At 39.2% G+C, this 14,376-nt stretch overlaps 1 protein-coding gene across 1 annotated transcript in view; it reads right to left on the bottom strand.

Annotated features, from left to right (window-relative positions):
- LOC121947792 (1-phosphatidylinositol 4,5-bisphosphate phosphodiesterase beta-1-like) overlaps positions 1 to 14,376 on the bottom strand; it is a 33,371-nt gene that overhangs the window by 12,383 nt on the left and 6,612 nt on the right. The window contains exons 2-14 of the mRNA XM_042492908.1: positions 14,109 to 14,272; positions 12,560 to 12,706; positions 11,332 to 11,489; positions 10,534 to 10,616; positions 10,356 to 10,440; positions 10,073 to 10,238; positions 7,534 to 7,589; positions 5,105 to 5,201; positions 4,039 to 4,123; positions 2,584 to 2,708; positions 2,022 to 2,176; positions 1,240 to 1,407; positions 480 to 591 (exon numbers count right to left, since the gene is read on the bottom strand). Coding sequence (XP_042348842.1) covers positions 480 to 591; positions 1,240 to 1,407; positions 2,022 to 2,176; positions 2,584 to 2,708; positions 4,039 to 4,123; positions 5,105 to 5,201; positions 7,534 to 7,589; positions 10,073 to 10,238; positions 10,356 to 10,440; positions 10,534 to 10,616; positions 11,332 to 11,489; positions 12,560 to 12,706; positions 14,109 to 14,272 — 1,601 coding nt within the window. The remainder of the gene's footprint in view (positions 1 to 479; positions 592 to 1,239; positions 1,408 to 2,021; positions 2,177 to 2,583; positions 2,709 to 4,038; positions 4,124 to 5,104; positions 5,202 to 7,533; positions 7,590 to 10,072; positions 10,239 to 10,355; positions 10,441 to 10,533; positions 10,617 to 11,331; positions 11,490 to 12,559; positions 12,707 to 14,108; positions 14,273 to 14,376) is intronic.

Below are 14,376 nucleotides of genomic sequence, written 5' to 3'. Positions count from 1 at the left end.
ATAATATTTTACAATGCAATGTCAGAAAAAAATGATTCATAAAATCCTACCTCTTATGTCAGAGTATTTGAACCTTTGAAATAATAATTTCATAAAGTCAAATTAACACCAATTAAAGTTTTGAGTTTGAGTTTTTTTTTTAAGATTAATTAATTCACTGCCATGTAAGTATTTTTTGAGGATTCGCGGGAACCCCAATTAATCCGGTTTAGGAAAGATTTGAGAGTTTTAAACATTACCTTTCTGTCGAGTTTTCTGGCATAGCCTCATTTACACAAACAAAATCCATTTTGTGAATAAACAGAAGAAAACTGACTTCACTGACGTAAATAGATCAGACAGCGCACCGAGTGGATATCTGAGATTTGCAGTGGACACACACCACAGCAGCGATCAGTTTACACCAAAAATAAAACCCAAATCTCACCTGTGGAGAGTTATACATTTGATAGAGAGAAAGTTAATAAAATAAATGTGACTGAAGTATCTACCTGGTCTGACGGCAGACACCGGAATAATCCGATGGCCGATAAACTTCCCTCCTTCCTCAAAAGCAGCGATTCTCAGAGACGCCAGAGTCGGAAGAATCACCTGTCAGAGAGACGAAGAGACAGCATGAGCAGACAGATCAGACCACTGATACTCAACTTACAGACTATCGGCAAAATCTGGCCCCTGATACGGTGCCGGCTGGCCCCCAACCATTCTCCAATTCACAATAAGGATAAAGTGAGAGAATTGTTTTTGTCCTTTTAGTCTCCATCAGGTGCCAGAGACATAAAAAAGCATCAAAATTGAGCTTGTTTATCAAAGAAAGTGACTGTGGAGGATCCGCCACACCCCCAGACAGAGGTCCTAGCTAAGACACTAATGTCCTTAAATCCGAGAAATGCCCTGAAATCCTAGAAAATGTCCTAAAATCGAGAAAAGCCTTGAAATCCTGGAAATGTCCAAAAATCCCAGAAATGTACCACAATTCTACAAATGTCCTTAAATACTAGAAACACCCTAAAATCCTACAAATGTCCTAAAATTCCTGAAACGTCCTAATTCGTAAAAATGTCCTAAAATTCTAAAAATGGCCTGAAATCCTATAAACAACCTAAAATATCAGAAATGTTCTGAAATCCTGGAAACATATGGTGCTGCTGCGACGGGCCTGTTGCCGTGGTTACGTCTGCCTGCATTAGACGTGACGTTTAAGGTCAGATTCTGCTGAATGACTCCTTCCTGTTTCACCTTTTTGAAGACAATCGGCTCTTCGTCCCACACGGGGTTGACGGCGTTGTTGTTCTGGGAGGTTTTGGTCTTCAGCGCTTTCCTCCTGGTGTCTGCGGGGAGTCCGAACATGTCCACCTCCACGTACACACCCACCCGCTTTTCAGTCAGAAACTGACCCGAAATCACCTGAAACACGCAGAGAGACGTGGAAACGGACAGATACAAACGTGTTAGGGAACACATTAACTGCGGGCGGGACAGTTCACGTTATAAATGCTTTAACCCTTTGAAACCTGAGCACATGGGCTTAATTTGTTTTCAGAACATGGAGAGAAAGCAACAAGCAACTTCACAAGACATGGCCCCAAAATCAGCAAAAAAATAGTTAAAAAGTTACAAGAAAATTAACAAAAAATAAGACAAAGAAATAAGACAATAAAACATCATTGAAAAGCTCTGAAAATAATGAATATATAAATAAAATATATGTGTGTGTATATGTATCTACATATCTATATTTTCTGTAAAATTTTAAATATAAACTTATAATTATAAATACAGTTTTAATTTTCCCTATTTTTTTGGATAATTGTCTGATAACCCTCTCCTCTTTTTAGAACTAGTTTTAGGTCATTTTCTTGTCACCTTATATGAATTTCTTGCTATTTATGGGACATTTCTCGCAGAGTTTGTCTTTGACTTCTTCCGCCCGTGTTTTAGAAAGAAATCAAACCGATCTGCTCAGGTTCAAAAGCGTCTGAACACAACGAAAGTTTAACAAAACAACAACTATGCGGTACCTTCACAGAGAGGGTGTTGGCTACGATGCCGTCCACTGTGTTTTCTGTGAAGGGGTCGAAGTGTTTGTCCGGCCGCCTCATGAACTCCGGCTTCAGTCTGTAGCCGCTCCGGCCGTTGTACTCGAACATGAAGAGGTTCAGCTGCATGGACAGATCTGCAGCAACAAGACTCATTTCAGTTTAGAGCTACAAGAACAAACAACTATCAACCATCAACAGTTAACTAAAGGCTGGTACACACTAGAGGATAATCGGGCCGATTTTTGGCCCAATTTTTGACAATCGGGGGTTCCTAAAACTGCCACAAATGGCAGTTTTAAACTTCGAATATTTGAATCCAGGCAAGAAAATTCTGACATTGTACATTTCTGCAAACATCAGATAGATTACATCTGCACGATTCATATCAACTTTTCTAAAGGCAGACGGCTGCAGACACCTGCAGACAGCTGCAGTTGCCTTCAGACACCTGCAGACGGTTGCAGACGGCTGCAGACGGTTGCAGACACTCCTCCAGGACAACAAACAACACCAGTGGTTGTTTTTTAACATCCGCACTCACCTATAGTTTGGTAGTTTAGAGCCACCAGCTGACAGCCGGCGTTCCAAAAAAGTTGAGGCATAAAGTTGGACGAGTCGACTCGGGTTCCTTTCGGATAGATGCGACTCAGCTGGGATTTATTATATCTGGTTAATGTAACGTTGAGGACAAATGCGGAGTTTGTTAAATAATTTTCTTTTTCCATGTCATGACGAGCAGCGAGACATTTCTGTATCTCAAAGATTAAAAACACAGCAAGACATTAACCAGCGGTACAAAACAAAAAGAAGAAATCATTCATACCACTGCATGAACATCATTTCAGGCAACATAAGTTTGTTTCTACAAATTCTTAATTATCATATATACTGTAGTGAAATGTATTACAACTGAGATTAAAATGAAATGTTGCTCAGTGCTTGAGAGATTTTGTAGAAAATTTGCACCAAAACCCCCAAACACCAACAAAACATGGTGAAGTAAAAGAAAAAAAACCAAAACAAATAAATGAACCGGAAAAAAAGCTTACAAAATACAGTAATTCTGTAAAAAAAATGTTTTTTTTAAACATTAAGCTATAAAAATTATAAATGTAGTTTTCTGGACAATTTCTTTATCTTTTTAAAATTTTCTAAATCAACAAGTTCCTCATTGCCAAAAATCAAACAAATTTGTTCAGCATTCAAAGGTTTAAATACTACAAGCAAAGTGATGTCGATCCAGGTTTCAAAGGGTTAACGGATGTAAGAAAACTTATCAAAAAAATAAACAATTAACAAAAAAATCTCAACATTTCATCCATTTCTGTAGAAAAAACTAAATGAAACTGTAACTTTTAAAAGTTAATATTGTTATTCAAGACGTGTAAAATAAAAACAACAAGATAAGGACACGATGGAGACGTGAGGACAAAACTTTCACTTTCTGCTGAACAGCCTCGCCCTGCATTTAACCTGAACCTAATTGCACCATAAAAACACCGAAAGAGCTAAAAGAACAGTGGCCAAAAGTCTCAAGAAGAAGAAACAGTGAAATTATCAAAAAAAGAAGTACAAATATATATGATTAATAATTTGAATATATATATATGTATATAATAACATAAAAAAATAAAATAACAATAATACAGACAAAGAATGATATCAATAGTTTCTAAAAATTTAAGGAAAACTCACCTCTGATGCCATATTTACAGGAAATAATCTGCCTAAAATTTCATCCAAATTTTCCTGCAGTTATTCAGTGTCACTGTTTGGTTTAATTGTGCAGTTTATCAGATGTTTTGTATGTTACTGCTATAATGAAAAAAAAAAATAAAAACTGTCACTTTGTCAGGGTTCATTAGTTTACTCAGTGATAGAAAAAGACCGCTCGCTGGTTTAAACAAGAAAAAGAAAAAGCATCAAATGAGGAGGAAGAAGTGTAGAAGCGGTTGCCATGGTGCGGTGTAGCTGTGGTTACTGTTGCCAAGGATACTCTACGAACTCCACTGGTGACTTTGTGAGATGCTCCAAAGCTTTGGTCTCCACGAAAGACGACATGTGGTAACAGCGGGCCGCCTCTACACACACACACACACACACACACACACACACAGAGTTATTTTTCATTAATTATCTCAGTTTCAACATGATTCCCACAATCTCTCTGCAGATCAGCTGCAATAACTTTCTGCACTGCAGCCGTTTTTATGCTCCAGTGGTGAAATGCAAGGACGCACACCGCCTGTTAAACCATGACGAAGGATGAAAATAACACATCAGAGAAGAAACAATGCGATCAATGAGAGACGTGGCTCGCTATTCTCCTAATGCAGGCCAGTATTTAAAAAAAATCAAAACTTCATACATGTGCTGGAGAAAGCTGCGGTTTGATGTCTGAAGTCTTAAGTCATCTGCTAGATCTGCCGTGCTGTGATGTGCTGTGCGTGTGCGTAATCGTGTCAGACGTTAAACGAACAGCGTTGTCATGTTTTGCAGTGTGCGTCGTCTTTACGAGAGCCGAATACAAACTCAGTTCGTTTATATGATGTTGGAAAAAGTGGAATTATTGTGTTGGTCCGACTAAAACTGGACTTTTAAAATACACGTAAACATGTTAGTGCGGCTGAAATGGGACTAAAACACACCCAGATAATTTGGTTGGAAGTCGAGTTACTCCGTCATGCGAACACCTCAGTCAGACTTTAACTGGACTCAGTGTTTGTTAGGGACTGTTTGTTATTTACGAGGGGGAAGGGTGCTGCAAGATGGGGCAAGCATTTAAAAAAAATGTAGGCACTGAGGAGGGACGTGTTTTTAATTTTGGATTAGGTGAGGGAACTTAAAAACAGGAAACTGTTCCCAACACCGACACAGAAGCTAAGCCATGTCCTGCTGCAAAACATATTTTAACCACCTAAAAAAATGAATAGTTGTATATTTTCCGTCTCGGCACGTCCTAAATCTGCTAAGGTCAGACGAAATGGCGCAGCACGGCTTGGCGCGGCACGGTTTGACTCGGCGCAGACGGTGATAGAAAAAGGGTGAAAGCGTTTTCTTACTCTTTGAAGCCTCGAAGGAGTTGAACTTGGTCGGCTGGACGTAGTTTACCAGAGTGGACATTTCCTCCGTGGCCACGGCCTCCCGCTCCGCTGAGCCCTGAAAAAAATGACAACAGGAATAAATTTCAGTCAAGTTTAACCCTTTGAATCCCTTTTCTTGTGCTGCCTTCACAAGCAAACCTTCTAACCTTGAGCCAAGTGGTTTGATTTTTTTTTTTTAAACATGGGGAAAAATCAACAAGCAACGAATGTCATGGAAAGTGCAAGAAATTAGGAGATTTGGAAATTTGTAAGAAAAAATGTAAGGAAAAAACTATATTTATAATGATCATTATTTTCTTTTTAAAAATATTTTACAGAATCGTTTTTTTAAGCACTTTTTTCCAGCTCATTCCCTTGTGTGTTTGTTTATTTTATTTTATTTATTTATTCTGGTTTCTTTTGTTTTCAGGTAAATTTCTTGTAATTCTTTGGTTCATTTCTGATGTTGCTCATTGCCTTCTTCCTATGTTTTGGAGAAGAAATCAAGCCGATTCGCTCAGGTTTCAAATGGTTAACATATCAAAATCAGCGGTTTAATGGTCTGATGGCTGCATGTACTGGACAGATGTTGGGAGGGAAGAGATTTACACGTTTTTCATTGTTTTGGATTTGAATTATAGTCGGGAGTTTTCAACACTCAACAACAAACCAATTTAAAAACAATAAACACACAAACACGTGAACTTCCTGTCACTACCAGATCTCTCAGCAGGCCCAGTTTTCTGGTTATTTCTCGTACTTTTGTTGCTATCGTTTGTTTTTGTCCGACTTTTCTTCTTTGCTCGAATAAACTGTGTTTTAACAGCCAACACATTTTCACTGTCACATCTGTTTAACTTCTTATTTCTCTTTCAACGTGGGTAAAAACATTTTTTTTATCAGCAGCTTTGTTTTACCAGATTGTGTGTCTTCTTGTTTTCCGCCCCCACATGATCTGTCTGTGCAGATCAAGGTGAGCTCAGGTGTTCACAGGTTGCACAGAGTACTGCTGCATGTGTGAAACAAGTTTATGTTTCGTGGCTGCAGATGGAGAGTCCACACAATCTGATAAACTGCCTGCAGCAGGAAGCGTCCGCCTCGACGAGAAGAAAGCAACCAAATCTCTGAACAGAACCGCCTCAGTGAGGTTGTGTTGTGGATAATGTAGGCTCCAGATTTTGACAAATATCTGCATTGTTTTTCAAATTTTTTAACCATCATGAGCAGAGGTGGAAGAAGTCTAAAATCTCATTAGAGGCGACTTGCAGGAAGAAAACTGAAAACGCGAGAAAGCGTTGGAGAGAGGAGCGGTTGTTGTAGTTTGAGTAAAGAAAGTGAATCTTAATCTTTGCAATAACAGCTCTTGTAGCTCCTGCTGCATCATGGGAGCTGGTTCCTACTGAAAAACACATAGACATAGCATCATGTGACCTAGAAAAGACTTAAACACGGTTTCCATTGCAGTTTTGCAAAATATGGATTTTTCGAATCACCTGAAATACCACCTGATGCGAGCAAAAAAAAAATTATGTGATAAATGGTAGTGTTTTTAAAATGAATGTGTTTCCATAGGTGTATTTCATATTTGCAATTTAAGAGATAGTTTTTGGGGGCTTTAATTGCCTTTAATTGACAGTACAGTGTGGGCGTGAAGGGTGGGGGGGGGGGTGGGGGGGGTGATATGCAGCAAAGGGCCGACACTGGATTCAAACCCACGGCTGCTGCGGCGAGGACGCAGCCTCTGTACATGGGTCAGCGCTCTATCCACTGAGCCACCGGGCACCCCTATATTTGCAACCTTAATTTGCACAAATGGAAACCAGCCCACTGACAAAAACAAGCACTTTTACTGGATGTAAATTGACGTGGAGCACGTGAGGCGAATACTTTCATGGCTGCTGGCTACTCTCTCTCAGTATTGCACCAATTTAAAAACATTTTGTTCCCACGAGTCACTCAGACACAAAAAACGAGAAGAAAGAGCCTGCACGAACAATACTGAAGAACCTCTTAAAGTAACTCGAGCTAAAGTACTCAGTTACTTTCCACCACTGATCATGAGTCTGAAATAGGAAATCGATGATTGATCGGCGGAGTATTACTCTGATGGAAACTCAATGAAAGCAGCTCGTTCAGGCCGACTGTGGACACTAAAGACAAGAGGACAACAGCACACGACCGTGCATATTAATGATGAACAACATCGACGGCGAGAGGACTGAAAAACACACCACAGAGACAACAGCAAAAAAAAAACACAAATGAGAAAGCAGCAAATTTTAACAACATAACAATGTCAACAATGAAATAAACAACAAAACAATAAAAACAAACACTTGTAAACACCGACACATGGCGACAGCAGCGAGGGCGACCGCCCCTCAGCCTCGTATGATGTCACCACTGACCTTTTTACAATCATCATCTTCATCATCATCATCTTCCTCACTCTCAGCCTCCATCTCTGTTAAAATTAAAGTCAAACAAGTCTTCATCCTCATCGTCTCTTCACCTCTTCTGTTTTCCCCAAATATCAAAGTATAAACCTGAAACTGCGTAAACAAGATACCTGAATATGAGCTCACTGGTGCTCTCACTGCAAATTTAACTCGAAAACAATCATCGATACTCCTCATCACTTCTTTTTCAGTGCAGATTTTTTTTTTTTATTTTTAAAATTTTTTTTTCTTTTAAAATGTTGGTGTTTTCTTTAAAACATTTTTAGCCAAATTTGAATAAAAATTCTGGCTTTTTTTTTTTTTTAAGTTTTGGTGATTTTTAAAGAAAACATGTTGTGGGCCCTTGGGTTTGGAAGGCATGTTTTCTTTAAAAAGTATCACAATTTCTCACAGTCAAGTCAATGTAAAAAAAGATAAATTATTAATAGATTTTTAAATTTCCAGCAGTCCTTGATCAAATCATGCATTATTATACATATAAATTCATTGACTTTTCCAAAACTTTTCCAGGCATGGAAATTGTGATTTGCAAATTCCATGACTTTTGCAGGTTTTTCATGACCATATGAACCCCCGAGGGTTAAATAAAAAACAAAATTGAAACAAAAACTGTAAGAAAACAGCTGATCAAATATGTTTTAGATCATCCAGACGTGACACTGTAATAAGTGAAACAAATGGTTAAATGTTCAAATATTTTCGAGAAGTGTCCTCTGATGTATGTTTGCCATAAATTACAATCAATCCGCAAATAAACCAACATTTACGCACAATATCTGTGCTGCGATTTCAAGCAGAAATCACACAAAATATCAGCAAATAAGCCAGCAGCTGCCTGCAGCTCTGCAAACATCCCACTGCTTTCACTCTGCAGGTGATTATTCAGCCCACTCCAGCTTCTCTGACTGAAGGGTCACGGCCGTGTATGAGTACGTACTTCAGCACGGCGACCAGTCTGCTCTCTGTGCACGGCCGGGCTCTCAGTCCCAGACCTGCTTTCAGGATTTGCACATCAGACGTGTCAATAAGGCTCCGTAATTTCCCCCTGCACCGCTGTTTAATTGCTGCTCTGAGCTTCTGGCCTCTTCTGGGATGTCCTGCTCATTACTGAGACATCCCTGATGAGGTGCAGAGCGCCGCTCAACAAAATCAAAGACACCAGCGTGAGCAGGAGGAGCGGATTTGTCACTTCGGCCAAAGTCACGATGGAAATTACGGCTGAATAATGCACAGCGTCCTCTGACAGAGAGAGGGACCTCTGAGGAGAGTCTGAACCCACGAAATATAAAAAGCATCTGGATCTGAAGTTAGCAGAGAAAAAAAGTGAGCACACATTCGCAGGTGCTGGGCTTTTAGGACATTTCTGGGCTTTTAGGACGTTTCTCAGATTTAGGACATTTCTAGGATATTAGGACATTTTTAGGCTTTTAGGACATTTCTCGGGTTTTAAGATGTTTCTTGGATTTTTGGAAGTTTCTATGATTTTAGTACATTTTTTAGGCTTTTAGGATGTTTCTCAGATTTAGGACATTTCCAGGATTTTAGGACATTTTGTGGGTATTAGGGTGTTTCTAGGATTTTCCGACATTTCTAGGATATTAAGACGTTTCTACGATTTTAGGACATTTCTAGGATATTAGGACATTTCTAAGATTTAAGGACATTTCTAAGATTTAAGGACATTTCTTGGATTTTAGGACATTTCTATGATTTTGGGACATTTCTAGGATTGTAGGATGTTTCTAGGACTTTAGGGCAATTCTATGAATTTAGGCATTTCTAGGATTTTAGGATGTTTCACAGGTTTTAGGATGTTTCTTGGATTTTAGGACATTTTCTAGGATTTTAGCACATCAGGGTCTTAGCTAGGATGCCTGTCGGGGATGTGGGGGATCCTCCACTGGAACTTATTTGATCAACAAGCTCTATTTTGATGCTTTTTGTGCACTTGTGCACACCTTATGTATACTAAAAGTACAAAAAAATCCCAGTGTGAATCACTTTATTTTCATTGTAAATAACCCGGCGCTCTATCAGGGGCCAGATTTAACCTGTGGGCTGTAAGCAGAGAATCACTGCTCTAAATCATTTTCATCTTTTTCTCTTTTGATCTGTTGAATAAAAACATCAAAATATTCTGGGCCGTGTGAATCTTTTTAAACCGATCATCATCAGCGGCGGAGCTGGAGCTGCAGCAGCATCATTGTACCTTTTCAATCATAAGATAATCGGATGGTGACTCATATTTGGGAGGGTTTGTGTGTGCTGCGTGCGAAAACAGTTTCCACATAATAAACTTCATAATGAGATAAAAGCCTGGATCGTCTGTGGTGTCAGTATTCTCCGGCCTGAGAAACCTGCGGTCATTTCATCCTGTTTTGTGTTTTGATACAAAGAGCCGTCAGCGTGTCACAGCTGAGCACATTTTCACGAGGATTTCTAAGCTAAAAAAAAAGAAAAGAAAAGTCCTTTTGTCTTTGTGTCTTACCTCCGGTGTTGTTGCTAGGAGACACCGGCTCGTTGCTCTGATTGGCAGGCTGGTCCGTCAGTCGTTTGGTGTCGGTGTTGTTGGAGGGTTTGTGGGATTTCTTGTTCTTGATGAGGATTTTGCCCATCAGCTCCTGCGGACTCGGCAGAGGGACGCCGGACTCCAGCTGCAGACACACACAGCGGAGACGACCTCGTACTTAGCCAAAAACACAGCAGTTATTTAGCATTTATCCTGTGTGTGTGTGTGTGTGTGTGTGTGTGTGTGTGTGTGTGTTACTCACAGGGTATTTGTCCAGAGGGTCAATCAGCAGTGCTTCTCCGAAAATAGACTGACAATATTCAGCCATTTTAGCCTGCTGCTTCAAACTGACAGATAGATTTATAGAGTACATTGTAATAAATCTATATAAGTTAAATCAACACATAAATCAATAAATGAATATTAACGGAGATTCTCACGAGTCCACGTGGTTTTCGAAGGAGAGGATGACGGGGAACGGTGACGTCTTGAAGGCGCACTCTGCAATAGCTTCAATCACTTCCTGGAAAAAAAAAAGAAATGACACTTAAAAGCAACTTAACAAGACATGCCCCAAAAATTAGAGAGAAATTATTAGTTAAAAAAAAAGCAAAAAAAAGAAAAAAAGGTAAAACAAAAACAAACAGAAAAAATGACCTAAAAAGTGCTGAAATTTTACAAAAAATATGCTTAATCATTTTTTGTGATCAAATTTTAAATATAAAAATATTATAACTATAATGGGTCATATACTTGTGAAAAACATCTTAACACAGCAAAAAAACCCCCAAAAAACTGATGCCAATCCAGTTTTAATTATAATATGCATTTAAGATTTGTGCACAAATTGTGTCCGTTGTTATTTGTGACTTTTTTTGTTTACTTGTTTGTTTGCCGCTGTTTCTTGTCATTGATGTCATTTTGGTTAAGTTTGGTACACTTATGCATCAGTGTGGGCTTTAGCTGACGAGACACATATCTACGTGTCTGATGCACGTATGCATGCATACATGTGTACATATATGAGAACAATTTAAATAAACACATTGTTAAAAAGAAATTGTATGATATTTTATAATCCTATTATGCTTCTCTTTGCAATTAAACTCAACAGTCCACTAAAAATGCTCAGAGGAAACAGCTGAATTGGGACGTTAAGTCAAGCCAAACTGTAACCGGCTGCACATCAACAGGAAGCTGAAAAGGGCTCGATGATAGCGCAGCGTGCGCACACACACCTTAAAAGGGATTTCCGATGTCATGGTGAAGCCGTGTGTGATGACGGGTTCCTCCTCAGCAGTTCTTCCTTTCCACACATCCAGCTCCACACAGCGGCATCCGGCCAGGAGAACCTGCCGGTACATCTCCACCGAGGAGCTCCCCGCCAGCTGGCCCGCTGCAGCACGAGCACAGGAAATCACATCAGACGTCACCACAGAGTCAGCAACAGAGCTGCTTCGTCACTGACGAAAAGGTTATAAAGATAATAATGGAGCACAATGCTGGGACTGTATTTACAGCAATGTTTTTCAAACATTAGTAAACTCTAAAATATTTAACCACTGTTCATACCGGGACGTTTTTCATATAGTAGCAAAATATTAAGTGTTTAGCCACTGTTCATACTGTAACAATTTTTTCATACATAAGAAAACTTTAAAATGTTTATCCACTGTTTATACCGTGAAAAGTTTTTCATACATTAGTAAACTATGATAATAAATTATTTAACCACTGTTCATACCAAGTTTTTCTTACATTAGTAATCTATAACTGCAATAATTAAGCACTGTTCAAGTGTTTCATACATTCGTAAAATATAAAATGTTTAATGACTGTTCATACTGAGACAGGTTTTTCATACATTATAAAACTACAATGATAAAATGTTTTAACAATGTTCATACTGTTTAATCACTGTTATCAAACTAAAAAAAAAAGCTCGATATAGACAAAAACCTAAAGGTCCTTTTTTACATTCTTGTAGAAACCTGACTTCTACCTGATAAAACCCCAAACCTCATTTTCAACGCTCACTTCTGCTTCTGAAGTGCTTTTTTCACAAACGTCACTGATGCACAGACGTTGTGTGTTTAGTGGAGGTGATTTTCGGAGAGTTCAGCGTCTCTCTGAAGAACTGTACGGACTCACAGAGCGGAGCTTTATGTTCCTCCAACACTCTGCTTTGTTCTCTGAATTTTAAACTGTCATCTCGTTCAGAGATTTTGGATGGTGCTTGAATCACAACAAACTCTAAAATCTAAACAAATAAAATGAGCTGAATGAAGAAAAAATGAAGAAAAAATGAAGCGGCAGAATCCGTCCCGACTGACTAATTAGTAATTTCTTGGATGGATGTCAACAATAATCCTGCAGCTGTGCAGACAGCCACTGAATGCATCAGTATAGTGTGTGTGCGTGTGTGTGCGTGTGTGTGCGTGTGTGTGTGTGTGTGTGTGTGTGTACCTGTCAGGTATGTATTGTGTGATGAGTTGATGATGTAGTGTGACAGGGGGAAGCTCATGTCTTCAGACTGATCCAGTTTCTCTGGAGGGATGACTCCGTTCTCGTCACTGGACAGATAACTGGACAACGCCTGGAGAGAGATGACGCCTACGCAACACGCACGCACGCACACACGCACGCACGCACGCACGCACACACACACACACACACACACATGAACACACATACATTTTTTTAATCACAAATTACAATTGTTGTTTCTTATAAACTTGTTTTGTGTCTTTTCCTCTGTCTCTGTCTGCAGCTTATTTCCAGCGTTGTGGTATCCATGTGTTGTATATTGTATATTGATTATTTGTTTCTCTCATCTGTGGCTTATCTATATAAATATAAATATATATTGTTAGGTTTTAAATTGCAGTACTCTCGCATGTAAAGCACTTTGAGCTGCATTTTATGTATGGAAGATGCTAACAAATAAAGATTATTATGAAACATGAAGGACTAAGTCATTGAGCAACTCAGCAAGAAACGTCCTGCAATTTGCAAGAAATTAGGCAAAAAACCTTTCAAACCTAACTATATTTATAATTAACAGAATTATTTATCAGATTTTCTAAGTGCTTTTTAAAATCATATCCTTGTTTGTTTATGACTTTCTTGCTTTTTCCTGTTTGTGTTTTTTTCATTTTAACTTTTTGTACGTTGTTTTCTTGCAAATTTTTGTCATTTCTTTTAGCTGAATAATTAAATTATCCACTTTTAAAATTCACATTTAAAATTTAACAGAAGACAAAAAGACTGAAGCTATTATTATTATTATTTTTATTATTATTTTGGTGAACTTGGCAACATCTGTGGTACCAACCACGTTGGCAAAGCTTTCCAGGAAAGGAGATAAATAATGCTCCAAAGTAAATTCTGGTGAGGGTACCTTGAACTCAAGGTATCTGCCCTAAACCTGAGAAAAATTGTTCTCAATAAATATTTTAGTTCCTTGCAGTCGATGTACTCCCACATCTTAAAGCTGCATATTTGTCTTTTCAAGAAAAAGGGCGACGAGCTTATCTGAGGACCACATAACACATTAACACTCAAAATGTTATCTGTGCCAGTATTAGTCTGTGCACATCAAATTAGTAATATAACCTTAAAAAGTATTTAAGTGTGTGAATCCTGTCCAAAACTCTCCATACTGACATAGTTTTCAACGAGCCGATATACTTCAACAGCAGAATCCAGTTTTCTGGGGGCGCCGCTGGGAGGAGGTGCTCGAATCGAAGCAGGAGCCAAATCTTCTTCTGGCAGGATCCGACACAAATGTGAGCACCTCAGGTTCTTATTTTGGCAGTTTACACTCTGAGGGGATGTGGGCGGGTTAGAGGAGTATTTTGGTCTCAACGCATGTACAAAAGTACATGAACAAACGCAGCTTATGGCAACTTAAGCTATTTAGGAAAACGGTGAAAAATAGCAAATACCCACAAGACAGTGTGTGCGTGTGTGCATGTGTGTGTGTGTGTGTGTGTGTGTGTGTGTGTGTGTGTACCTTGCTGCAGCTGCTCCTTGTCATGTTGGAAGCGCTCCATCAGAGAGTGCGTCTGTGCAGGACGGAGAGGCGGGTAGAGGATTTCGTTGAGCCGCGGGTCTCTCTGCTTGTTGTTGATGAACTCTGTCATCTGATCGACTGACAGCGTGCGGTCGTCCCATCCTCTGCACGACACAGCGGAGGTCAGGAGAGGTTACAGCGGACTACAGCACGTCTAAAAATCCCCAAAACACCTTATACGATCCTCTCCTCCTCTCTCCACATGTTA

Source organism: Plectropomus leopardus, chromosome 9 (genome assembly GCF_008729295.1).
Source record: "Plectropomus leopardus isolate mb chromosome 9, YSFRI_Pleo_2.0, whole genome shotgun sequence".
Classification (NCBI taxonomy): Eukaryota; Metazoa; Chordata; class Actinopteri; order Perciformes; family Serranidae; genus Plectropomus; species Plectropomus leopardus.
Note: the sequence above shows the minus strand (reverse complement) of the source record. Positions and strands in the feature narration are given on the sequence as shown.